The sequence below is a fragment of the Anomaloglossus baeobatrachus genome, chromosome 3 (genome assembly GCF_048569485.1).
Source record: "Anomaloglossus baeobatrachus isolate aAnoBae1 chromosome 3, aAnoBae1.hap1, whole genome shotgun sequence".
NCBI lineage: Eukaryota > Metazoa > Chordata > Amphibia > Anura > Aromobatidae > Anomaloglossus > Anomaloglossus baeobatrachus.
The window spans coordinates 581,819,408-581,845,607 of NC_134355.1; the positions used below are offsets into that span (position 1 = coordinate 581,819,408).

A 26,200-nucleotide genomic window follows, 5' to 3' on the forward strand; every position below is an offset into this window, starting at 1 on the left:
AAGACAACAACACAACTGATGAATCGGGCTCAATATCTGCATGGCAAGGTGTCTGTCTTCTCCCCATGTTTAGATGAGCTTATAAACTTCATTAAAAGGGGTATCCCATCTCCAAGATCCGATCCCAATATGTATTAGGTGTAATAATAATAATAATATTAGCAAATACCTCCAATTAGAAATGTAGTACAGTTCTCCTGATATAGCCATGTCTCTTACCTCATGTGCAGTGCATTGCAGCTTAGGTATCTATAGTTACGTCCAGTCATATAGTGACAGCTAGATAGTTAGTCGCTTGTGGTCATAACCATGGACACCTAAGCTGCTATGTCCTGCACATGAGGTAACAGACATGGCTATATCAGGAGAACTATATTACATGTCTAATGCGAGGTATTTGCTAATATAATTACACCTACTACATATTGGGGATAAAAAATACAATTAAAAAGGTATACCTATGGGGAGTCCTCTGCAAATGTGTGATGATGAGTGATGACAATTTGTGTACAGTACTGTGGTATGTGTTGTAGTTTCCCCTGAAGAAGTGGGAAACGCGCGTCGGGACAAAGGACGGGCACACCATTTACTATCAATTGCCAGGTCAGTGTATCTATCCATTGCCGGAGTGACTTGAACAAATGGGGGAGGGGTGAGTCTGGGTTCAGTGATTACACTGTGGCTCTGTTGGTCGGCTGAATTGTCATGGCATTATGTATGTTCCATTGGGATGCATGATATATGAATATGGGATTGTTAATTGAGCCCAGGCAGACATTTTTGTAAACCAGTGTTCATAAGAAACAACAGTGTGATCCTTTGGATCTAAACCCCAATTATACCAGTACATCCATTATATAGGGCTGAAATTTTATATTGAAGTTTCTATATATATAAGATCTAGAGTATTGGAGGAATCATTTTGCATTCTCGGCATTATGGAGATTCACTGAGGCAATATGGGTATGTTGCCACGTCTAGTGTGATGATGAAATTGAGATCTCTGCTTGATCATTTGATTGTTAATAATTTTATGAGAATTAATAAAGTTGATTGTTTTAGGTTAAAACACCTCCCGTTGTGTTCTTTGGCAATTAGAAATGTAGTATAGTTCTCCTGATTCCCTATGTCTCTTACCTCATGTGCAGGGCATTGCAGCTTAGGTATCTATGGTGATGACCGCTCATATAGTGACAGGTATATCTCTATATTGGGGTCCCTAGCTCTGTGACCCTAACTGTGTGTCATCTCATTGCAATTAAAAACTGCTATGGGTGGAGAGGGGTAACTAAGGACTTTCTTATATAGGAGATGGAAAAAACATGGCCGAAAGGGGCGGAGCTGTGTTCACATTCAGAAAAAAAACTACATATAACTGAATAGGATAACTGAAGTGAGCACTCATATATATATATTAGTGCTCACTTCAGTTATCCTATTCAGTTATATGTAGTTTTTTTTCTGAATGTGAACACAGCTCCGCCCCTTTCGGCCATGTCATATAGTGACAGTTAGTTACTTGTGGTTATAACCATGGATACCTAAGCTGCAATGCCCTGCACATGTGGTAAGAGACATAGGGAATCAGGAGAACTATACTACATTTCTAATTGGAGGTATTTGCTATTATTATTATTATTCCTACTACATATTGGGATAGGATCTAGGTGATGGGAATAACCCTTTAAGTTCATTAATCATATCAGAGATGTGTTGGAAATGTGGTCTTGAGTTGTAATTTTGTGACTACTACACTTTGATTGTATCCATACCCATTACATGCCCTTCTTGACAGCCAAGGGTCAAGTTCCTGACATACACTTTCTTATTCCTGGTAATCGAGGTAAGGCAAACCCGTTCTCGACCTTCGATTACTTCCTCAGCCTGACTATCACAGATAAGGAGCTAAGTTTAGACTAATCGCCTTGCCAATGATGATATCACAGGAACATGGATTATACTCAGAAATGGAAGTGAACCCAGGGCAGGAATCAGGGAGGCTCCGGCAGCCAATTATCCGAGCATTAATGACTGTCACTAATGCACAATGTGTTATCGGCTAGGTTTCTGTAAGCACACAAACACTGATAACTTTGCACTGATATCATGCTGTGCTATTGGGAGGACATGTTTGCATTGGTTTCGTCCTATCAGTATATGGAGAATGCCAAGAAACCTTATAGCGCCACCTATGCCGTGATGTAAATAAAATATACTGAGACGTCAAGTCACAATGATTGTAGAAAGTATCCTGTTAAAGCGCACTCAGTAGTGTGTGTACAAGAGAAATGATTCTAGTTTTGGTTATTATATGTTGTGTATCCTGCATTTTTCACTAATTATTCCCCCTCTAATTTTTGCTCTAGTGTGTGGAGACTAGCTGCCATGATGTCTCCAGCACACATTACTCACAAACGTAAGGGATGCCCAATAATCTGTCTCTGTAACACTTAAGACAAAATCAATAGCAGTGCATCGAAATTATACAGTAGTATTAAGCAGTGTAGATGTGAATCCAGCACTGACACGAAATGTTTCACTTCCGACCCTCTATAGAGTTTATTAGGCACTGTGTCATGATTCTGATGAGTGTCCTCTGCTCTCCGGCACAGCCTATACTGGGCCTCGTATTTTTCTGTGGTGAACTCGTTGTTCCTGGTCTAGTCCTGTGTGGTGTAAGAGGGGTCTGTTCTTTGGAGCCTCGTTCCGGGTGATTGCTCTGCTTTTTCTGCGAGTTGTTTCACCTGGAATGCCGCCAGTGATAATTCCTGTTAGGCAGTGTACGTCTCTGGTTCCCGTAAGTGACTGACCTGATATTGTCCCGCTAACTAGTTCCTCGTACCCTGTCTCATCTTCTGCCCTACTCTGACATGACTCCCTGACCTTCAGCTTGTTTCCTGACCCCAGCTCTGCTCTCTCCTGTGTACCCGACGTGTCCTCTTGGCTACTGACCTCAGCTTGTACCCCAATCCTGGCTCTGCTCTCTTCCTAATACTTGATGTGACTTCCTGGTTAAGAGACCCTTGGCTAGCACATTGACTTCGGCTTCTCTATCTCCCTCTGTTACTGACGTGATCTCCCGGCTCCTGACCCCTGGCTTGTTCGACTACCCCGCAGATCTCCTCCACTAGTGTATCTAGCGACTCCTAGTGCTTTAGCGTCTCATTACACCTGGGTGTTTGGCATTGCAAACTGTAACCTGATCCCTGAGTGAACTGGTGGTCCATCTTGCTCTGACCAAGACAGTTTTTCAAAGTGGATGGTGAGTTCAGGAGGCAAGTGAGAGAAGTGGCTCATAAGTGGAGGAAGAAGCATATTTTTTATATTTTACAAAGCTTCTTACATTCGATTGTACTATTGATTTATGCAATGTTTGTTGATACATTTGATGATCATTTGTCTAACAGCTATCTCTACATGCACATGTTCAACCTGTTCAGCTGAGCACAGGTATATTGAATAGGGAGAAGAGAAAAAATTGCTTCAGACACTCCAAGCAATGGCTAATCTCTCCACAGGAATGGATGGATGGGTTCTGAAATTTAACAACCAGCTCCTTCTTTCACCGACTGAGAGTTGTGTGGTCCCTATGTCCATTTCTTCTTTCTCAGACTGAGTGTTATGTGGTCCCTATATCCATTTCTTCTTTCACTGACTAAGTGTTGTGTGGTCCTATATCCATTCCTTCTTTCCCCGACTGAGTGTTGTGTGGTCCCTATATCCATTCCTTCCTTCCCCGACTGAGTGTTGTGAGGTCCCTATATCCATTCCTTCTTTCCCTGACTGAGCTTAGTATGGTCCCTATATCCATTCCTTGTTTCCCTGACTGAGCTTTGTATGGTCCCTATATCCATTCCTACTTTCCCTATCTGAGTTTTGTGTGGTCCCTATAGCCATTCCTTCTTTCCCTGACTAAGCATTGTATGGTCATATATCCATTCCTTCTTTCTCGGATTGAGTGTTGTGTGGTCCCTATATCCATTCCTTCTTTCCCTGACTAAACGTTGTGTGGTCCTATATCCATTCCTTCTTTCTCGGACTGAGCGTTCTGTGGTCCCTATATCCATTCCTTCTTTCCCCCGACTAAGCGTTGTGTGGTCCCTATATCCATTCCTTCTTTCCCCCGACTAAGCGTTCTGTGGTCCCTATATCCATTCCTTTTCCCCGACTAAGCGTTGTGTGGTCCTTATATCCATTCCGTCTTTCCCCCGACTAAGCGTTGTGTGGTCCTATATCCGTTCTTTCTTTCCCCCGACTAAGCGTTCTGTGGTCCCTATATCCATTCCTTCTTTCCCCGACTAAGCATTGTGTGGTCCTATATCCATTCCTTCTTTCTCGGATTGAGTGTTATGTGGTCCCTATATCCATTCCTTCCTTCCCTGAGGGTTGTGTGGTCCCTATATCCATTCATTCTTTCCCCGACTAAGCGTTGTGTGGTCCCTATATCCATTCATTCTTTCCCCGACTAAGCATTGTGTGGTCCTATATCCATTCCTTCTTTCTCGGATTGAGCGTTGTGTGGTCCTATATCCATTCCTTCCTTCCCTGAGTGTTGTGTGGTCCCTATATCCATTCCTTCTTTCCCTAACTAAGCATTGTGTGGTCCCTATATCCATTCCTTCTTTCTCGGACTGAGTGTTGTATGGTCCCTATATCTATTCCTTCTTTCCCTGAGTGTTGTGTGGTCCCTATATCCATTCCTTCTTTCCCTGAGTGTTGTGTGGTCCCTATATCCATTCCTTCTTTCCCTGAGTGTTATGTGGTCCCTATATCCATTCCTTCCTTCCCTGAGGGTTGTGTGGTCCCTATATCCATTCATTCTTTCCCCGACTAAGCGTTGTGTGGTCCCTATATCCATTCATTCTTTCCCCGACTAAGCATTGTGTGGTCCTATATCCATTCCTTCTTTCTCGGATTGAGCGTTGTGTGGTCCTATATCCATTCCTTCCTTCCCTGAGTGTTGTGTGGTCCCTATATCCATTCCTTCTTTCCCTAACTAAGCATTGTGTGGTCCCTATATCCATTCCTTCTTTCTCGGACTGAGTGTTGTATGGTCCCTATATCTATTCCTTCTTTCCCTGAGTGTTGTGTGGTCCCTATATCCATTCCTTCTTTCCCTGAGTGTTGTGTGGTCCCTATATCCATTCCTTCTTTCTCAGACTGAGTGTTGTATGGTCCCTATATCTATTCCTTCTTTCCCTGAGTGTTGTGTGGTCCCTATATCCATTCCTTCTTTCCCTGAGAGTTGTGTGGTCCCTATGTCCATTCCTTCTTTCTCGGATTGAGTGTTGTATGGTCCCTATATCTATTCCTTCTTTCCCTGAGCGTTGTATGGTCCCTATATCTATTCCTTCTTTCCCTGAGTGTTGTGTGGTCCCTATATCCATTCCTTCTTTCCCTGAGAGTTGTGTGGTCCCTATGTCCATTCCTTCTTTCTCGGATTGAGTGTTGTATGGTCCCTATATCTATTCCTTCTTTCCCTGAGTGTTGTATGGTCCCTATATCTATTCCTTCTTTCCCTGAGTGTTGTGTGGTCCCTATATCCATTCCTTCTTTCCCTGAGAGTTGTGTGGTCCCTATGTCCATTCCTTCTTTCTCGGATTGAGTGTTGTATGGTCCCTATATCCATTCCTTCTTTCTCAGACTGAGTGTTGTATGGTCCCTATATCTATTCCTTCTTTCCCTGAGTGTTGTATGGTCCCTATATCCATTCCTTCTTTCCCTGAGTGTTGTGTGGTCCCTATATCCATTCCTTCTTTCTCAGACTGAGTGTTGTATGGTCCCTATATCTATTCCTTCTTTCCCTGAGTGTTGTTGTGGCGCCCCAGGACCTGGTCGCCACAACAGCATTGCCCTCCCAAAAGGGTTAATGCTGAGCCTGGAGGTAATTGGGAGATCTATTGGCCAGTAAGTTAACACTCAACACAGTTCTCCCTCCGGCCAGCAGGGGGAGCTCTGAACCTGGAACTTCAGGGAGCATTCCTTAAGTCTGGCTGGAAGGAGGAAGTGTTAGTTAGTCTGGACACAGGAGTGAAGAGTGCAGACGCAGAGTAGTGCTGCCTTGTAAACTGGGGCCTAGAGCTGGGATAGCTTGGCCCAGTGAAGCAAGGGGAGCAGAGAGGCACAGCAGAGACTCGGACATCGGAGTCTGTAGTTGCCAGGGCATAAAATCCATCCCTGGTAGCTGAATCCGGAGGGCAGGAGAGCTGCAAGCCCCCTGCCCCAGAAGCAATCTGAAGGTACAACTGCATCCCAAGGGCCTGGTGTGGGCTCCAGCAGAGAAGCACCAGAGAGGGCCTGCGCAGTCTACCACACAGAAGAGGGGACGAACAACAAGTCCCAGCAGCAAGAGGGCAATTGCGAACCCAAAGTGCAGTGTCCTAAAACAGCAGAGAAAGATTAAGGAGTAGGCCTCATACTCAACTGGCCAAAGATCACCCCAGGCACTTCCAGGCCGGCCGGATCATCTATACCATCTGTGACGGTCTCCCTGGACTAAGTTTCTGCCGAGTAAAAGAGGAGAAGGTAAAGAGACTACTGTTTGTGCCTGTTTCTTTCATTGCTTGTCGGCCCTGCACCGTGTTAGTCACGCAGCACCATAGACTTCCACAAGCACCAACTGTGCCCCGGGCATTGCTCCACCTGTGGGGAGCAGTACCAACATTGCTGCCATAACATCACCCCGGTGGCCTCACACAGCAGCGGCGGCTTAATAGCCGCATACCACAGGTGGCGTCACGAACACAAACATTAAAGTCATCAGCCACATATTCAACTGACACCCACCAGGGCCACGGAGCCGGGCCCAGCCACCACTGACTACCACCGGACTAGTCCGGCCCGGCACCGGGTGTCCCATAGCCCTGGGGTGGGCGAGTCAACTTTTGGCGTCACGAACAGGATTTCGTGCCCGGTCACACCGGGTACTGTGCGCCTGAAGAACTGTGTAAAAGACTGTGTACTGGTTGTAAATTGCCGCCGCCATTAGCCGCGCCGAGCGCAGGAAGAAGGGGGGCGTGCCTGACAAAGAGCGCGAAGGAAGCGCGCCATCAGAGCAGAGCGCTGTTAACCCCGCGCGACCCGGAAGAAAATTTGAAAAGTGAACGGAGCCTGGTAAGGTTCACTAAGGGGGAGGAAGATGTCCGACACCGAGGGAGAGCCGGTGGCTGTGGTAGCTCAAGACGCAGCACCACCGGCCGATGTAATCCCAGTCGCCGTCGCCTCAGCCTCCGCTGTAGCGCCGGTAATGCCGATCACAATGCCGTACATCCCGGGAGCAGAATGGCTGCCGCAGTACTCCGGGGAGTCCCATACCTTGAGTGACTTCAGAGAAAGCCTGCACAGCTTGTTCCGGGTGTATCCTCTGACTGAGAGCCAGAAGGTGGGCATAGTAATGGGGCAGCTAGCCGGCGCAGCCCAGCGTGAAGCGAAGTCCTGGCCTGATACAGATAAAGGGACAGCAGCCCAGATACTGGCCAAGCTAAAGAGTACTTTTGACACCCGCACCGCAGCAGAGATAAAGATGAGATTCTTTGGGTGCAAGCAACGGGCCACAGACAGCATAAGGGACTATGCCTTAAACTTGCAGGAGGCCCTGAAAGCAGTTAAACAGGTGGACCCAGAGAGTGTACGTGAAGAAGACAAACTCCTAACTGAGCAGTTCATAGAGGGGCTCCTGTCAGACGCCCACAGGACACAGCTGCGTATAATGGTCCTGCAGAACCCTGCTCTGGACTTTGCAAAGTTTAAGGACCAGGCCATCAGGGTACTGAGAGAATCTACACCGAATGACCCAGTACCCCTCCGGCCTCTTGCTATCACGTACCCCGGGGTGGTGCCTGCAACACGAGCCACTGCAGGGGCTGAGGCGCAGTCCCTGGATAAGGATCCCACGGCAGAGCTCAGACAGCAGTTCCAGGAGCTGACCAAGACTGTGGCTGCCCTTGCCAAGACCGTGCAGTCTCTACAAATGACCCCCTCGCCTGCAAAAATCGAGTTGGCCTCCAGCCCAGAAGACGTCCCATGGATGCGACAGAGGAGGATTCCGCCGACCCGAGGCAGAGACACAGACCGGTATGATTCAACAGGACAACCGATCTGCCGCCACTGCAACCAGGCGGGCCACATTGCACGACGCTGTCCTTTAAACGGGCTGAGCCTGGGGCCAGGAGCCAACCCCCAGGTGTGAGGAAGCCCGGCTCAAACCCCAGCCGCAGCAAGTATGTGGGAGGACGACCGGTCCTTCCCATTGTGCTGGATGGGATCCCTTTGAATGCCCTCCTGGATACGGGGTCCCAGGTAACAACCATCCCCCACAAACTGTACAAAAGATATTGGGCTGATTCAGACATTGACCATGGCCCAGATGATGATTTAACGATTGTGGCCAGTAATGGTCAGCCCTTACCTCAAATTGGGTACAAAGAAGTAACCATTAAAGTGGGGCGGGTGGAATTGCCATGTCAGGGGATGATAATTGTAGATATTGATCGCAAAGAATCTGACCCACTGCTAACCCTTGGTACAAATGTGATAGAAAATTGTATTGCCGAAGTGATAATTTTGTTGCAACAGGCGTCTGAAACTGCCAGCTCCGGGCAGCAGCGTGTCCTACAGAGGGAGATCAGAGCCCTGATGAGGAGGCAGCAAGTAGAGCTAGCCGGAGGAGAAATTGGCAGTGTGAGGGTAAGTGACCCCCTCCCCATTGTAATACCCCCAAGAAGTGAAATGTTGATATGGTGTCGGGCAGCAATAGGCCTCAAGGGTCAGGATTACCATGCCTTGGTAGAACCAGTGTATTCAGACAGTAGGCCTGGAGTCCTGATAGCCAGAGGGGTAGCGGACGTCCGCAAGGGGAGAGTGCCCGTCCGTGTCCTGAATTGTGGGGAGGAGGAGGCCAAATTGCCCCGGTACGCCACTGTAGCAAAACTGTACACTGTCAGTAACAATACCATTAAAGCAGTGGAACCCTTGATCCCGTCCGACCAGGCGGAAGACAATGGCTCCAAGGGGCAGCCGGAAGACTGGTGCCAAAAATTACATGTAGGCACCGACTCCACCCCCTCGCACCAAAAGCATGGGGTTTACCGGGTGGTACAGGAGTACGAGCGGGTCTTCAGCAAACACCCCCTAGATTTTGGGCAGGTGAAAGGGGTTAAACATCAAATCCCCACGGGTGATCATCATCCCATTAAAGAGAGATACCGCCCTGTACCCCCCGCACAGTATCAGTGTGCCAAGGAAATGTTACGGGAAATGAAGGAGGCTGGGGTTATCAGAGATAGTTGTAGCCCCTGGGCAGCTCCACTAGTGCTCGTAAAGAAAAAAGATGGTACAATGAGAATGTGTGTAGATTACAGGCAAATTAACCGCATTACACATAAAGATGCTTATCCACTGCCCAGAATAGAGGAGTCACTAACAGCCTTAAAGTCAGCTAACTATTTCTCCACCTTGGATCTCACCAGTGGGTATTGGCAGGTTCCCGTGGCAGAGGCGGACAAAGAGAAGACTGCATTCACGACACCAATGGGTCTCTGTGAGTTCAACTGTATGCCATTCGGGCTCTGCAACGCCCCAGGGACATTCCAAAGGTTGATGGAGTGCTGCTTGGGCCATCACAACTTTGAAACCGTGCTGTTGTACCTGGATGACGTAATAGTCTACTCCAAGACTTATGAGGACCACCTGAAGCACTTAGCAGAAGTGTTTGAATCCTTGTCGAAATATGGCCTGAAGATCAAGCCGTCCAAATGTCACCTCTTGAAGCCAAAGGTACAGTACCTGGGTCATGTGGTCAGCGCAGAAGGTGTGGCACCTGATCCGGAGAAAGTCACTGTAATCAAGGACTGGCCAAGACCCACCACAGTGAAGGAGGTGCGGCAGTTCCTTGGACTGGTGGGCTACTACCGAAGGTTCATTGATGGTTTCACCAAGATAGCAGCGCCCCTTCAAGATCTCCTGGTGGGCCAGCCAAAGCAGGCTAAGAAGCAGAGCCCTCCATTTGAATGGAGCAGCCAACTGGAAACATCCTTTGTCCGGCTGAAAGGGGCTCTCACGGGAGAAGAAATTCTGGCCTACCCTGACTACAGCCAACCGTTTGTACTGTATACAGACGCCAGCAACGTGGGACTGGGAGCAGTTCTGTCCCAGGTACAGGGAGGCAGAGAGAGGGTGATAGCGTACGCCAGTAGGAAGCTTCGGCCCACAGAAAGGAATCCAGAAAACTACAGTTCCTTCAAGCTGGAGTTCCTCGCTATTGTTTGGGCAGTGACTGAACGCTTCAAGCACTATCTGGCATCGGCCAAGTTCACCATCTTCACGGACAACAATCCGTTGACACACCTGGCAACAGCCAAGTTAGGTGCGATGGAACAGCGATGGATGGCCCGGCTGTCTAACTTTGACTTTACCATTAAGTATCGGGCTGGCAAGAAGAATAACAATGCTGATGCGCTGTCCAGAATGCCTCACTTGCCCGAGTCTGGAGAAGACATGGATGAACTCGAAGAGATAGAGTTACCGGCTTTCCATCACCAAGGCGTGTCCCAGTGTGAGCATGCTGTAGGAGTGAAGCGCTCAAGCCAGCACGGGGTCTCGGTCAACCCCTTACTCCACCATAATTGGGAAGAAACACAGAACGGTGACCCGGCCGTGCGATTGGTCAAAGAGAAGCTAGCGCAAGCTGAGACCCATCTTGGCCCAGACGCTCCAGAGGAAGCCCAGCAGCTGTGGAAGGAGAGGGGACGACTGTTCACCTACCAAGGCAAGCTCTGCAAGAGATATGTCAACTATCGAACAAATGAACTTGTCTGGCAGATAGTGGTTCCGCAGAGAGATGCTCCAATGGTCCTAGCAGCGTATCATGATAACGCAGGACACTTCGGGTGGAAGAAGTTGGAAGCCCTACTCCGTGATCGGTTCTATTGGGTGCACATGAGAAAGATGATCGAGAAGTGGTGCCGAGACTGTGGCCCGTGTAACCTGAGGCGGAAAGACGATGCCAGCCAAAGGTCTCCCCTACAGCCAATTGTCACAAAGCAGCCCCTGGAGTTGGTGGCCCTGGACCACGTGAAGTTAACACCAAGCCGGTCAGGCTATGTGTACGCCCTCACCATTGTGGACCATTACTCTCGTTTCCTGGTAGTAGTGCCTGTGAAGGACCAGACAGCCAGGACAGCAGCTAGAGCGTTCCAGGCATCCTTTTGTCGACCTCACGGCTATCCGGAAAGGGTACTGACTGATCAGGGTCCTGCATTCGAGGCTGAAGTGTTCCAAGAGTTCTGTAACATGTACGGTTGTAAGAAAATCCGAACCACACCGTACCACCCCCAAACCAATGGACTGTGTGAGAAAATGAACCATGTGGTTATTGATATGCTGAAGACCCTACCGCTGGAGGAAAGGAACCAATGGCCAGAAAAGTTGCCAGATCTGGTAGACCTGTACAACCACATCCCAGTGAATTCGACCAACTGCAGCCCCGCTTACCTGATGCGAGCCAGACCAGGCAAGTTGCCTGTAGACTTTGAGATGGGGACTGTGTCGCCTGAGGCGGTTCAAGAAATAGAGGATTGGGATACAGAACGGCAGCAGCGGTACCGTAAGGTCCAGGAGTGCGTAGAGAGGAGCCTGTCTCAAGCAAGAACGAGGCAAGAACAGCATTACAATCAAACAGCCCCAGCAACTCCCTTAGCACCTGGAGAACAAGTCCTCAAGAAGAAGCGGAAGACGCATAAATTGGATGATCAGTGGGAAAACGAGCCCTACACCATTATCCCCTCCAACTTTGACAATAGTAAGGTATGCCTCATAAGCAAAGATGAAGGCAAGACCTATCAAGCAATTTCCCGAGACCGCCTGAAAGCGTGCCCTGAACGGTGCAGAATCCAAAGAGAAATGGAAGGAGTACAAGGAAGTCCCCAAAGTCAAGAGAAAGGAGGGGAGATGATTCAAACCATCCTTGGAAAGTTCCCCAAAACTTGGACCCGAATAAACAATGCCATAGTGGTACCAGTTTTGACGTTTCCGCAGTTGGTCGAGCCAGAAACAGAAAAGGTTCCGGATCCACCTAAAGAATCGTCCGCTCCGGCACGAGATGACACGCCAGCAGTGGAGCAGGAGGATCAACCCCCTGTCAGTGGTGAACCTGTCATACCCTTGGCGACTCCTAGATCACAAAGGCAACCATCACGCTTACCTATGGGGGTTAGGCCCACCTGTAGTGCTGAGATAGAAGACGCACCACGTAGTCAGGGGCAAACACCAGAGCTACGTAGGTCCCAGCGCAGCACTCGGGGACAACCCCCTCTAAGGTATAGGGAGTCAACTGTATAAGGGAAAGAGTACTTATTAGGATGTAAATAGTTATGCAAAATGTCTGCCATGTTGTGTACAAAATGTTTTCTTTTTCTTTGATTGCGAAAATGGACAATTGGGCCACTGGACTATGGGTGGCCAACACCTAAATTGTTCATAGTTAGCACCAGTGTGCTCAACACCCCTGAAGAAAAACCCGTCCGGCGTGCATAGAGTGGGGTCATCAATGCTCTGACGCACGCCCAGAGCCTACGTTGGGGGTTTGAACGCGGCGGGTCCCCCATGGAGCAGTGTAATGGACACCCGGCAGGGAGCCACACTGGACTCTTATAGTAATGTTTAAGGTTGTAACGTTAAAGTAATTGCGCCTCCCATAATGGGATGAAATGTTCTAACATGTCATGTTTGTCTCTACAGTCCGGGAGTACTGAATTTAACTAAGGGGGAGTGTGGCGCCCCAGGACCTGGTCGCCACAACAGCATTGCCCTCCCAAAAGGGTTAATGCTGAGCCTGGAGGTAATTGGGAGATCTATTGGCCAGTAAGTTAACACTCAACACAGTTCTCCCTCCGGCCAGCAGGGGGAGCTCTGAACCTGGAACTTCAGGGAGCATTCCTTAAGTCTGGCTGGAAGGAGGAAGTGTTAGTTAGTCTGGACACAGGAGTGAAGAGTGCAGACGCAGAGTAGTGCTGCCTTGTAAACTGGGGCCTAGAGCTGGGATAGCTTGGCCCAGTGAAGCAAGGGGAGCAGAGAGGCACAGCAGAGACTCGGACATCGGAGTCTGTAGTTGCCAGGGCATAAAATCCATCCCTGGTAGCTGAATCCGGAGGGCAGGAGAGCTGCAAGCCCCCTGCCCCAGAAGCAATCTGAAGGTACAACTGCATCCCAAGGGCCTGGTGTGGGCTCCAGCAGAGAAGCACCAGAGAGGGCCTGCGCAGTCTACCACACAGAAGAGGGGACGAACAACAAGTCCCAGCAGCAAGAGGGCAATTGCGAACCCAAAGTGCAGTGTCCTAAAACAGCAGAGAAAGATTAAGGAGTAGGCCTCATACTCAACTGGCCAAAGATCACCCCAGGCACTTCCAGGCCGGCCGGATCATCTATACCATCTGTGACGGTCTCCCTGGACTAAGTTTCTGCCGAGTAAAAGAGGAGAAGGTAAAGAGACTACTGTTTGTGCCTGTTTCTTTCATTGCTTGTCGGCCCTGCACCGTGTTAGTCACGCAGCACCATAGACTTCCACAAGCACCAACTGTGCCCCGGGCATTGCTCCACCTGTGGGGAGCAGTACCAACATTGCTGCCATAACATCACCCCGGTGGCCTCACACAGCAGCGGCGGCTTAATAGCCGCATACCACAGGTGGCGTCACGAACACAAACATTAAAGTCATCAGCCACATATTCAACTGACACCCACCAGGGCCACGGAGCCGGGCCCAGCCACCACTGACTACCACCGGACTAGTCCGGCCCGGCACCGGGTGTCCCATAGCCCTGGGGTGGGCGAGTCATTGTGTGGTCCCTATATCCATTCCTTCTTTCCCTGAGAGTTGTGTGGTCCCTATGTCCATTCCTTCTTTCTCGGATTGAGTGTTGTGTGGTCCCTATATCCATTCCTTCTTTCTCAGACTGAGTGTTGTATGGTCCCTATATCTATTCCTTCTTCCCCTGAGTGTTGTATGGTCCCTATATCTATTCCTTCTTTCCCTGAGTGTTGTGTGGTCCCTATATCCATTTCTTCTTTCTCGGACTGAGCATTGTGTGGTCCCTATATCCATTCCTTCTTTCCCTGAGTGTTGTGTGGTCCCTATATCCAATAGTCTGCTGGTCCCATAGACAGATGCTCTAATCCCGGATGTCCTCTATACTCCAGCTCGGTTTCTCAGGAAGCACAGATGGCGGGGATGGGTACTGTCTGTTTACATACATACTCACGGAAAAGAGATATATACATAAATTCCTAATCCATATCCATGCACACAAGTAAACAGAAAACCCACAGCCAGCAGCTGCATAAGAGTAGATTTGCAAATATTTTGAGCTACTTTAATTGAGACTTATTTCTTTAGCCCTGTAAAACCCTTTAGAAATATTCCCCCATCAGTATTATGAGAACTCATTCTTCATGTTAGTGATATTTCTACATATATTTTGCAATTGGAGACAAAACCCAACCCTGTACACGTATATCTAATATTATATATACATATATATATATATATATATATATACATACATCGCTATTTATCAGAAGTCCATAAAACATTGTCATCATCACAAAGGACCACCCATACGTTCTGCTTATTGTGAAGTAACGCAGCCTGTTCCTACGTATTATCCTCCTGTACACAAAAACTCCAGTAAAAAAGACTGAAACAGATCATCATGTGTTCTCCGGACCAAAATGACAGTTCAGTTTCTTTCTGACATGTTAGAAGCTTCTTATATGGACACTGGAAAACACCATGACTCTTTCCTTTCAATTACTTTGCAAAGGACCAGGCTTATTCATTACATGTGGAGGAAAGGCTGCTAAATAGGAAAGGGTTCTTTACAGTTAGAGCAGTCTGTGGTTGTAAGAGATGGAAATTATATGAAAGAGAGACTTGGTACTTAGATTGATGAACAAAGCTGTGATTTTTTTTTAATTTGAAATCCTTACAAAGTGAACAGAGCACAAACGTTTCGGTCCTAATACCTTGGACCTTCATCAATGTGCATGCTGGAGTTCACTTGTTAGTTTCATAGACGCTGATGAGGAGCCTGCGATGTCCACCGCTCTGTCAGGGCAGCTAACCTAAGTATATTTTTAACCTATAGAACTATATGACTATGTCAGAGATAATCCAATCTATGGCTAGTTAATCTTAGTGTACTTATAGGGTCTTCACAAAGAAAATGGTCAGTAAGTACAATATATGGTGGATATCAAAATCTGTCAAATGGAGTCTGGTCTGGATAATGGTTGGTCATTCTTAAAGAAGTGGTCTTTTAAAGACGTTTTACTGTATTTACTAAAGTCCCATGGAAAACTCAAGACAACACTCTAATATCACAAGACGGGTGCCAGATATTAAGAATAAGTCTACCAGAACTGTTTAAAAACTTCAAGAACAAGCGGATGTAAGACGCTCATCTTACCTTGATGTTGCCGAAGACCCCCTTGCAACAGCTACCAATGGACCGTGCTTGAGATTTGTTATCTCCAAGTTTCACTCCCATTGTAAGAAGTCTGAAGTACTCTAGCAGATGTCTCTAAGAAGAGATGGTGCGACAGGTCACTGCACCTCTACCTGCAGATGTATGGTGGTCTCTGGTGGCTTCACAGCTGAGCAGAGCTTTCTCCTTTTCTTCTAGCTGCAGATTTGTGGTGGTCTCTGGTGGCTTCTCAGCTGGGCAGAGCTCTCTTTTTCCCTCCACCTGGCTTGACAGCTAAGCAGAGCTCTCTCCTTCTCTCTACATGCAGATGTGTGGTGGTCTCTGGTGGCTTCACAGCTTAGCAGAGCTTCCTACCCTCTCTACCTGCAGATGTGTGGTGGTCTCTGGTGGCTTCACAGCTGAGCAGAGCTTCCTTCCCACTACCTGCAGATGTGTGGTGGTCTCTGGTGGCTTCTCAGCTGAGCAGAGCTTCCTTCTCTCTAACTGCAGATGTGTGGTGGTCTTTGGTGGCTTCGCAGCTGAGCGGAGCTTCCTTCCCTCTCTACCTGCAGATGTGTGGTGGTCTCTGGTGGCTTCTCAGCTGAGCAGAGCTTCCTTCCCTCTAACTGCAGATGTGTGGTGGTCTCTGGTAGCTTCTCAGCTGAGCGGAGCTTCCTTCCCTCTCTACCTGCAGATGTGTGATGGTCTCTGGTGGCTTCTCAGCTGAGCAGAGCTTCCTTCCCTCTAACTGCAGATGTGTGGTGGTCTCTGGTGGCTTCTCAGCTGAGCAGAGCTTCCTTCCCTCTACCTGCAGATGTGTGGTGGTCTCTGGTGGCTTCTCAGCTGAGCGGAGCTTCCTTCCCTCTCTACCTGCAGATGTGTGGTGGTCTCTGGTGGCTTCTCAGCTGAGCGGAGCTTCCTTCCCTCTCTACCTGCAGATGTGTGGTGGTCTCTGGTGGCTTCTCAGCTGAGCAGAGCTTCCTTCCCTCTACCTGCAGATGTGTGGTGGTCTCTGGTGGCTTCTCAGCTGAGCGGAGCTTCCTTCCCTCTCTACCTGCAGATGTGTGGTGGTCTCTGGTGGCTTTTCAGCTGAGCAGAGCTTCCTTCCCTCTAACTGCAGATGTGTGGTGGTCTCTGGTGGCTTCTCAGCTGAGCAGAGCTGTCTCCTTCCCTCTCAGCTCAGGTGTCTGCTGAGGTTTAAGTAACAGTGGGAGGATTTATAAGTTTTCCACTATGACAGATTCCTTCTCTCTCCCTCCTCCCACTTTTCAAACAATTGGGAGAAGAGAGAAATGCAGGAGTCTGGACGAGAGTGAAACCCAACAGACAATGAATGCAAAGAAAAAAAAAAAAAGTTAAAGGAAGACCAGGATACAAAGTCCTATTATTCTGATCCCATTGCCGGCAATGATGGAGGTAATCGGGCACCTTTGCCTGTGAACATTGCCTGTATAACTGATGACCTTCCTGCGCTGTCTTCTATACTGTTTACACCCTATACGGCATCATTGGCTTTCCTCCCAGCTGTGGCTGAAGTATATACCACACAGTGTACAGTGTATACAAAACCTACAAACCTGTCAAACTGCAAGAACAAAGACTTTTTATTACAATAACATACTGAAAGATCAGGCGACGTCCTAAGAAACTGCCTGTAACCTAAGAAAGTGAAATTAATAAGCAGGAACATGCGTTGGTTGTATCTAAAGTGAAATAAAAAATCTGGATATTAAATAAATATTATAAACATCTAATAATATGATAATAGGCAGCAAGTAGGACTGGATGCAACTTTCTTTAGAAATGTGATGTACCAAATTTTTCCTCCAGGGGGCGATCTTATGCGATGGACTGAAAAAGAAAGTTACGATCTGTACTAATTGCTGCCAATTTACTTAATATGTTTTTACAATCCTTCTGTATTATACCATATTATTTATGTGTGAGGAGATGGACTTGTTGCTGTCGTGTTCCTCTCCATGAAGACACCAAACGCGTTATTGTCATGTGATGTAATGTGTATTATGTCTTGTGTTAATGGTAAGGTAATCTGCAATGTGAATTGTGATGGGATGTTCGCTTGTTTAATGTGAGGAGGTTGGGTTCTCCCATCAACAAAGTTCATTTTAATCAAAGTTTATTTTTAATTTAAAAATAAGTTCCACAATTGGATGTGTTTAGAAACAATGTTCCTGTGCTGAGATAATGTTATGTGTGTGTCCCTGCTATGTACTGACTGCCAGGACCCAAACACCACCTTTTCCCCCCTAGAAAGACACCACACAGTTCTTTATAAATTAAATTACTTTTATTTTTCACTTTTGGAGAGGCAAAGGGAAAAAACACTCTCATCTTTTACTATGGCATAAATTATAGTCGCAGCTTTCAAATTAGGCATTACCAGCCAACACCATGGGGTTTTGGGAAATTTTCCGCCACCGGCCGTCCGGTGCGGGTATTTCACCACCACTTTTCCTACCCCTTCCGCTGCTGCGACTTAACACAGAGACACTCCACAAAACTCATAAAACAAAAGGGAGGGAGGGTGGGAAACAGGTCCGGGTCCAGGAACAAAGAGACCGGAAGCTGGGCAGCGCAGTGACTTATATCCGAGCAGATCATACCACAGGAGCCGGGGGGGGGGTAGCTGGTGAGTCTTTCCAGGGGGAGAAACCACCTAAAATTAGCATAGGGGGCCTGCAGTCAGGTGGCAGCATCTCAAATTTTGGCTGCAGTGCCCCTCAGACTGCCAGGACCCAAACACCACCTTTTCCCCCCTAGAAAGACACCACACAGTTCTTTATAAATTAAATTACTTTTATTTTTCACTTATGGAGAGGCATAGGGAAAAAACACTCTCATCTTTTACTATGGCATAAATTATGGTCGCAGCTTTCAAATTAGGCATTACCAGCCAACACCATGGGGTTTTGGGAAATTTTCCGCCACCGGCCGACCGGTGCGGGTATTTCACCACTACTTTTCCTACCTCTTCCGCCAAGGAGCAGCACAGCGCTAGCAAGCTGCGACCCCCCCCAAAAACCACAATACCTGAGCCATCTCCTCACACATTCCCACCATTAATCCATCCGAAAACCGCATCATGGAAAATGCACCCGCTCCCTCATAAGGACAGCAAAGTTAATACCTTCCAGCTGGCGATACCACACCAAAAATTTTTTTTATTTTTTTTTTATTTTTATATATATATGTATATTTTACACGATCAACTTAGGTAGGTACTGGTTGCCCGTGCACCAAGGACAGCCCCGTAACACATCCTTCCTTGGATACGTTCCAATATGAGCTGAAAATCACCTCTGCTTTGCCCATCTTAAATTAGGAAAATAACAGGAAAAGTTGAACCATCTCTGCCCGGATGAGGGTACGAGGCGAAGCGCAGCTAGGTTGCAGGAGACCAAATCTGTGACATCTACTTGTGTCGCCAAGTCAACTGTGGAGGGCGGCTCCACAATCCTGAACACCTCAGGTAGCGCACTCAGCTCAACCAGCTCCCGGCAACTTCTCCAATCACATCCAGGCCAATAGAAACCACGGACCAACCGCCAGAGCGAGGATCACCTTTTCCCGCTGCCCGAAAAGTATGGGCATGACCTAAGCTTGAAACCTAGGCCGCTCAAATCTGAAAAGGAAAACATTGTCAGAAAGGAAAAACTCTCGAAACCATCCAAATTCTCTTAAACAGCAGACCCCGTTTCCCTTGGGGTTGATTTGGCAAAAACTCGCGTTTTTTTTTTTTAATTAATACACAAATCTGAAACGTATGTAATGTTACGCTAACCTATATGATAGTCATTAGCCTCTTGCCCTTCTACTAGTGACTGTTTATAAAACAAACTCGGTACGGACGTTCCCCAAAATGCATTTGCGTTGCCAAACCCATCCCATTATAACCACGCTCATACACACTTGCCCCAAAGCTTCAGCAGCACCCCAGTTCTGGGGGGGGGGAAGGGAGGGGTGTTTACATCCCAGGTACTGCAACTAACGCACCCACAATAACAACCATCACCAATTTACCGCCATGAAATTGCCCGCCAAATATGGGAAAAATCTTCATGGTTAAAAAATGCTCCCCGTCATGCCTGTTCATCTGAGGGCTATCACTAACACCTTAGGCATACCAACCAGAGGTGGGGAAAAAGATCCCAAAACTGTGAGGAAAGACAGGCTTGGCTAGATAGACCTAGGCCTTTCTTCAGCCTGTGTGACTAAGCTTTAAGATCAAAACCACAATGGACGTAACCACCCGGCCCGGTACCTTATAAGATCGACAAACGGCCAGGAGTATTAGGCCTCCTGACATCCACCCACCTGCCGCTAAACCACTACCCATTTCATACCATGGGTCCCACTAGGCCTTGGTCACGCAGGTCCAGTTCCGCACCTGAAAAAATTTCAGGGCAAAAACCCCATACCAGTTTGCTCATAACAGGAAAAATTTGTACCCGTTGGTGAAGTAGAAACACTAAATACTGCCGGTTATACACTAGCAAGGGATCGCTTGAAAATCATCATGCTTTTCACCCGCCTGGTAAACCCCACTCCTGCATACCCTGCTATAAGCCCATCATGTCTGTGTTTTAACGAGAGGCCGGGTCCTCGGCCTCCTTTCGATGGGAGTACCATTACGAATTTAAAGAATCAAAACCCTTTGGACCTGCCAGCGGACGGAGTTAAGGAGGATACCTGGAATTGGAAAATCAATAGAGAGTAAACCATACTATCACGGTAACTGGATACCTGGTATGACTTAACCTTTCGTTAACTTATGCGCATTCTAAAAACCGGAAAGCCTAAACAGCCCCCTACTGAAAAGGAAAGTTGTAAACAGGTGGTTAGACAGTTTTTTTTTTTTTTTTTGTTTTTTTGTTTTTTTTTATCGTTGTGTTGAAAACAAACCCGAACAGCCAGACCTGCTGCTGTTAAATACACCCCCTATCGATTCAACCGTTACTGCTCTTGAAGCGAATGTAGCCGTTGAAGCTTAAAGAAAATTCAGCTACCAATCAGTTCCTCCTTTTCAGGTGCCTGATTCCATGTAGCGGAAAATAAAATTTAAACTTACCGCACCTATGGTTGAACCAATGTACCGATACCGGGTAACGTGATCCTGCCGCTTAGTCCTACACCGGAAGCCTAGGAAAGGCGCCTTAGAAACAATGACAGCAATAGAAATGACCTTAACCGCAAAGTTGAAGTTCATACCTAAGGAACCTCAGGGGCCGAAAGATAAACCTCCATACGATGGGTAAAAGCCGATAAACGCTATTTCCCTGCGGCAAAACCTTCCGAAACAAAAGTCAAACCCAAAAGGAGGGGCTTTTCCATAATTTTTTTTTTTTTTTAAATTCATAATAGGAGCTTCAAATAATGAAGCTGCTTGACACCCTCTACAGTCTAGTATTAGAATGATTGTTGTCTACTAACACGTGGGAAAAAACTGGTCAGTTGTGCACACCTGAGACCTAAACTAAAATTGTGTATTTTTTTTTTTTTTTTTGAGGCTATTTATGTGGACATAATTGCTCAGGAAATAATAGCGGGCATAATTATGCAATTAGATAAAATTGACAATTTTTTGCATCTCACATGTTCATTTTCGTCTGTTGAACTGAAACTCCAACAAACACGAAAATGCACAGAAATACCTTTTGCTATTACCATAAAGTTATCAATGACGAACATAGCTTACGCCTTGTTAACTACAGCCCTAAGTTAGAGTGTATACCAAGGAGAGGTGATATCCTGTGCGCCCAACATAATGTAACCCACCTATAAATCACTTGACAGGCCACATCCAAAATCTGGGATCCAGTTCTGCTCAACTTTTTTTTTTTTTATCAAACGGCGGTGGGTAAACATTCTGAGATTATTCGGTTCAAGGAGACAACTAGATTATTGCAAGGAATGGAGGAGGAGATCTCATTTTTATGCATAAATCGTGTGTGGTCACCATACAGGACTGGAACATTAGGGGGTGAAAAACACTGGCACTAATGTAAGGGAGCTTTTTTTTTTTTTTTTTAAAAATTATAATTTATTTATTTAATTTATTTATTTATTTACTTTATTTATAATTTATTTATTTAATTTATTTATTCTTTATTTATAATTTATTTATTTATTTTTATTTTTATTTATTTTTATAATTTATTTAATTTTTTTTTTTTTTTTAAAACTTGTCTGGGGATACCAATAAGGGATGTGGATTCTGCTGACTTCAGCAGTCAGCACATACACCAATGCAGCACCTCCAATCCGAGCTGCATCAGAGGCTGTGATTTATTTATTTTTTTATGTATAATTTATTTATTTATGACCGGGGAGCGGTGACAGGGCAGTGGAGGGATCAGGGGCACGGGGTCTGTTATTCACACAAAGCCGGCGGGTCCCCGCTGCAGCGCTTCCACCTGCGCTGCATCAGGGACCGCGCCGGCTCACAGTCTGCCCTCGCACCCACCGCTGGCAGAGGCAGGGCGGCGGGTGGGCGGTGCCTTAAGCAAAGAGCGCTTTCGCGCTCTTTACAAACTGAGGGGCGGGCTCCAGCTGACCGGCGGGCGGGTAGTTCACTCAGAACGCCGCTCGCCCGCACACCCAGCTGGAGCCTCAGCAGGGAGGAAGCCGCTCACAACTAACAGCGTTGTGAGTCGGACGCTTCCTTCCCTGCTGATGGGGGCATTTGTATCATACTGCAAGCACAGGCAGACCGGCGGGCGGGTATTTCCCTGAAAACACCGCTCGCCGGATATGTCACCTGTGCCTCAGCAGGGAGGAAGCCGCTCACAACTAACAGCGCTGTGAGTCAGACGCTTCCTTCCCTGCTGATGGGGGGATTTGTATCATACTGCAAGCACAGGCAGACCGGCGAGCTGGTATTTCCCTGAAAACACCGCTCGCCGGCCGTCACCTGTGCCTCAGCAGGGAGAAAGCCGCTCACAACTAATAGCGTTGTGAGTCGGACGCTTCCTTCCCTGCTGATGGGGGATTTGTGTCATACGGCGAGCACAGGCTGACCGGCGGGCGGGTATTTCCCTGAAAACACCGCCCGCCGGCCATGTCACTCGTGCCTCAGCAGGGAGGGAGCCGCTCACAGCTAAAACGCCGTGGGCAAAAATCTTCCCTCCCTGCTGATAGCTCTCTTACCCCACCGGCCGCCCAAACAGGTCCGGGTCCAGGAACAAAGAGACCGGAAGCTGGGCAACGCAGTGACTTATATCAGAGCAGATCATACCACAGGAGCCGGGTGGGGGTAGCTGGTGAGTCTTTCCAGGGGGAGAAACCACCTAAAATTAGCATAGGGGGCCTGCAGTCAGGTGGCAGCATCTCAAATTTTGGCTGCAGTGCCCCTCAGTCTGACCGTACAGGGACATGGTCTGATCATACTGTGGCGCCCTGGACAAGCCAGGGGCCACAGAGAACAACACCTACACACCCCACACTCCCGGTCAGGCACACCGAAGTCAGACAAAAACCCTTGTTGCCTCCCTCCAGGGGCTGATGTCCACACCAGGGGGTGGGCCAGGCGGTTGGCCCCGCCCACCGAGGAGTTCACAGTGCGGAGAAAGAGGGAGCTTCGGAAGGGAGGGTGAGTGACCCACGCCCCTGTACCCCTAGTGGGTTGGTCATCGCGGCCGAGGGACCCGGTCCACACCCGCTCGCCCTGCTATCTCCCCCGCTATCCATACCGGCTGCCGCGGCCCCGCCACTAGGCCTGCTACCCCCGCAACCGGTAGCGATACCCTGCATGTCCGCTCAGGCGGATCGACCTGTAGCCGGAGCCCGTGACCGACCGGAAGTGCTACCCTGGAAGGTGCAGAAGCCTGAGCCGGAGGCATCCCCCGAAAGACTCCCCGAGCCGGAGCCGACAGACCGCTCCGTGCTGAAGGCCCAGCGGAGGAAGGCCCCTGTGCCCATCCCCCACCCCTCGGCTGAGGTTGCGCCGGGTTGCCGCTGCAAAGCAGCACCCCAGGCCAAGTCACCGCGGGACCTTCCACCCAGATCACCAGTGGTGGGCAGTGTCCAGAAGGTCTCGCGGGGCCCGACCCGTGTGCCAGAGCTCGCAGCAGCACCGTACTGGGATAGGGAGCCGACGCCGCTGGGCCCGGAGATTGCCGAGACAGAGAGAGGAAGAAGGCGGAGATGGTGGCCCGTACGATCCGGGAAAAGGAGAGTCTGAGGCAAGCAACCTTCCGTGTCCGGGGCCCCCTATATGAAGGGCAGGTGAGGTGGTTTAATGTCCGCCGGGGCTATGGCTTTATATATGAGCCGGGCCTGGAGGCCGAAGTCTTTATAGCCCGGCAGGATGTTAATGCCCACCTGCCAGAGGAGCATCCAGGCCGCAACCTAATGCCCGGAGACCTGGTACAGTACACCCGTCACTGCGGGGAGAGGGGGTGGTTTGCGCTAGATGCAAAGTTGAGGGGCAGCCAAGAGGCCCGTGTGTGCACCACGCCCCTTCCCCCAACCGATGCCGAGGAATCCGAATAATGGCAGCAGAGTCCCGTTGCAGTTGTTCCCCGTTGGGACCACCAGAGTGCTGTTTACAGTTTTGAAAATGAAAAAGAATGATAAGTAAATGATTAACCGAAGATTCACCTGATTTGCTGCTTAATTAGGACCGGTCGTTGCCGGCAACTGGTCCCCGTTGGGACCCCCCCTTTTCAAATTATGCGTAGAAACTACTACGAACAAGCCCGAGAACTGGCAGGGCAACCACAAACTTGTGGCATGTAAATAAAAATGTTTTGTTTTCTTCACCGTTGCCGCCTCCGGAGAGGCAGATTGGAGGAAGGGCCCGCAGTGGAGCAGGCTGGGGCCCAGCCACCACCGGAACCGGTGGCGATCCTCTGGGGGTTTCAGGGGTTCCCCATGGACGTGGGTCCCCTGAAAAGGACAGAACCCGCTCGGGCAACTTGTGCTGGACTGGGGTCAAGGGGTGCTGCCTGTTTGCTTAGGGGCAGCATCAGGGCCAGGTTGCTTGGGTGGGAGAGAGCAGAAGCCGTAACCGTTTTGCAACGTTAAAGTAAGAGTACCTCCCGATGTGGGAAGATGTTATTTTAATTGTAATCACTGTTTTACCGTTTTATCTTTTCAGTTGTGAAAATAAAACCGGTGATGGACGGGCAGCCCTCGGACGGTCTGCATTTTACTAAGGGGGAATGTGGCGCCCTGGAGAAGCCAGGGGCCACAAAGAACAACACCTACACACCCCACACTCCCGGTCAGGCACATCGAAGTCACACAAAAACCCTTGTTGCCTCCCTCCAGGGGCTGTTGTCCACACCAGGGGGTGGGCCAGGCGGTTGGCCCCGCCCACCGAGGAGTACACAGTCCTGGAGGTGGGAAAAGCAGGCAGATGAGTTGAGGAGTGGAGGGAGATCAGTTTGAGAGTGGAAAGTGAGAGGAAGGAAAGTGGCAGTTAAGCAGCCTGAAGTTGGTCCGGGTGTGTGGCCCGGACGGATCAGCAAGGTTGGCAGACGGTGCTGACCGTCTGCAGGAGTGACCTATCGGAGTCTACCGTAAGGACCGTGGACAAATTCGTTAGCGAAGGGAACTTCCTGGGTTTTCCAGCAGCCAAGTCCCGACAGAAGGCAACCGTCCAACCGATAGAGGGAAACACAGTCACCGCCAAGGCTAAAGTTCCCAGGGCCAGAGCCTGCGGGCAAAAGGGGCTTCTCCAGCCCATATCCAAGCTGGGGAGCGGGTTACCGGTGGGAACCCATTGGGACCGTTTACAGTACACAGGTGCAGGGAAAGGCAGTCACCATCAACCTGCCGGGAGAAACAACACCGCAGCCGTCTGTGGGACCCGTCCATCCAGCCGTGTGTTTTACTGAGAACTGTGTCCTCATCATTGGCTGAGTGAGTACCACCGTGCCGTGCGGCACAGCGCTGCCCCCGCGACCCTGCACCTCGCCATGCCCCGTAACCCACCTGCCATCCATCCCTACCCCATCACCGGGCCCCGGGACAACCCCCCCCCCTACCCACGGAGGGGAGAACTAACAACAAAGCTGCTCCCTGTCACCGCTCCCGGGATCCCCATCTAGAGCAGCGGTGGTGTCACCAATATCACCACAACCGTGGGTGGCGTCACGGACAATAACCAAATCCCCACAATCCAATCCCCAACCCCTTTTCACTCACGGGCGAGGAGCGCCGCTTGAGTCCCCGGGATCCGGCCCACCGCTTGAGCCACCACCGAGCAGCCGCAGCCGCAGCAGCCGGACCCGAGCAGTGGGAGAGCGCAGCGTCCCCTCCTCTGCCCGCGACAATACCTCATCTCCTTGGCAGGGGAGGAAGTTAAAAAGTATACAGGTATTACAGAATGGGATTGCAAATTATTCTTTCTTTGAGGTAAAACAATTTTTAAAATAACAGGCAAGAAAATGTTTTACCTCACAAAAAGAATCAGTTATGATCCCATGCTATAATGTCTTTATACATATGTAGCATGCCAGGGCATCAGGAAGCAACACCTCGCCTACGGCTACTGCCCAGCCCCATTCTATTCTTGGCGTGGTCAGCAGGTTCAAACCTTGCCACCGGAAGATCTGAATAATGCAGGGTAGATTAACGTTACCAAGAAGATGGCGCCAAACATTGAAATTAAGATGGCGGACAGTGGCACAGCTCGAAAAATTAATCCCGGCCATCTTGGGCATGGAAAAGCAGAAGGGCACTAAGATCTGTCCAGCCCGCCGAGAGGCTACACCTAG

The 26,200-nt window shown here is 48.9% G+C and overlaps 1 protein-coding gene across 1 annotated transcript in view; it reads right to left on the reverse strand.

Moving 5' to 3' along the window:
- SLCO2A1 (solute carrier organic anion transporter family member 2A1) overlaps window positions 1-16,640 on the reverse strand; it is an 84,048-nt gene extending 67,408 nt beyond the window's left edge. Inside the window, exon 1 of the mRNA XM_075341000.1 lies at window positions 15,462-16,640. Coding sequence (XP_075197115.1) covers window positions 15,462-15,542 — 81 coding nt within the window. The 5' untranslated portion in view covers window positions 15,543-16,640. The remainder of the gene's footprint in view (window positions 1-15,461) is intronic.
- Between the last annotated feature and the right edge of the window lie 9,560 nt (window positions 16,641-26,200).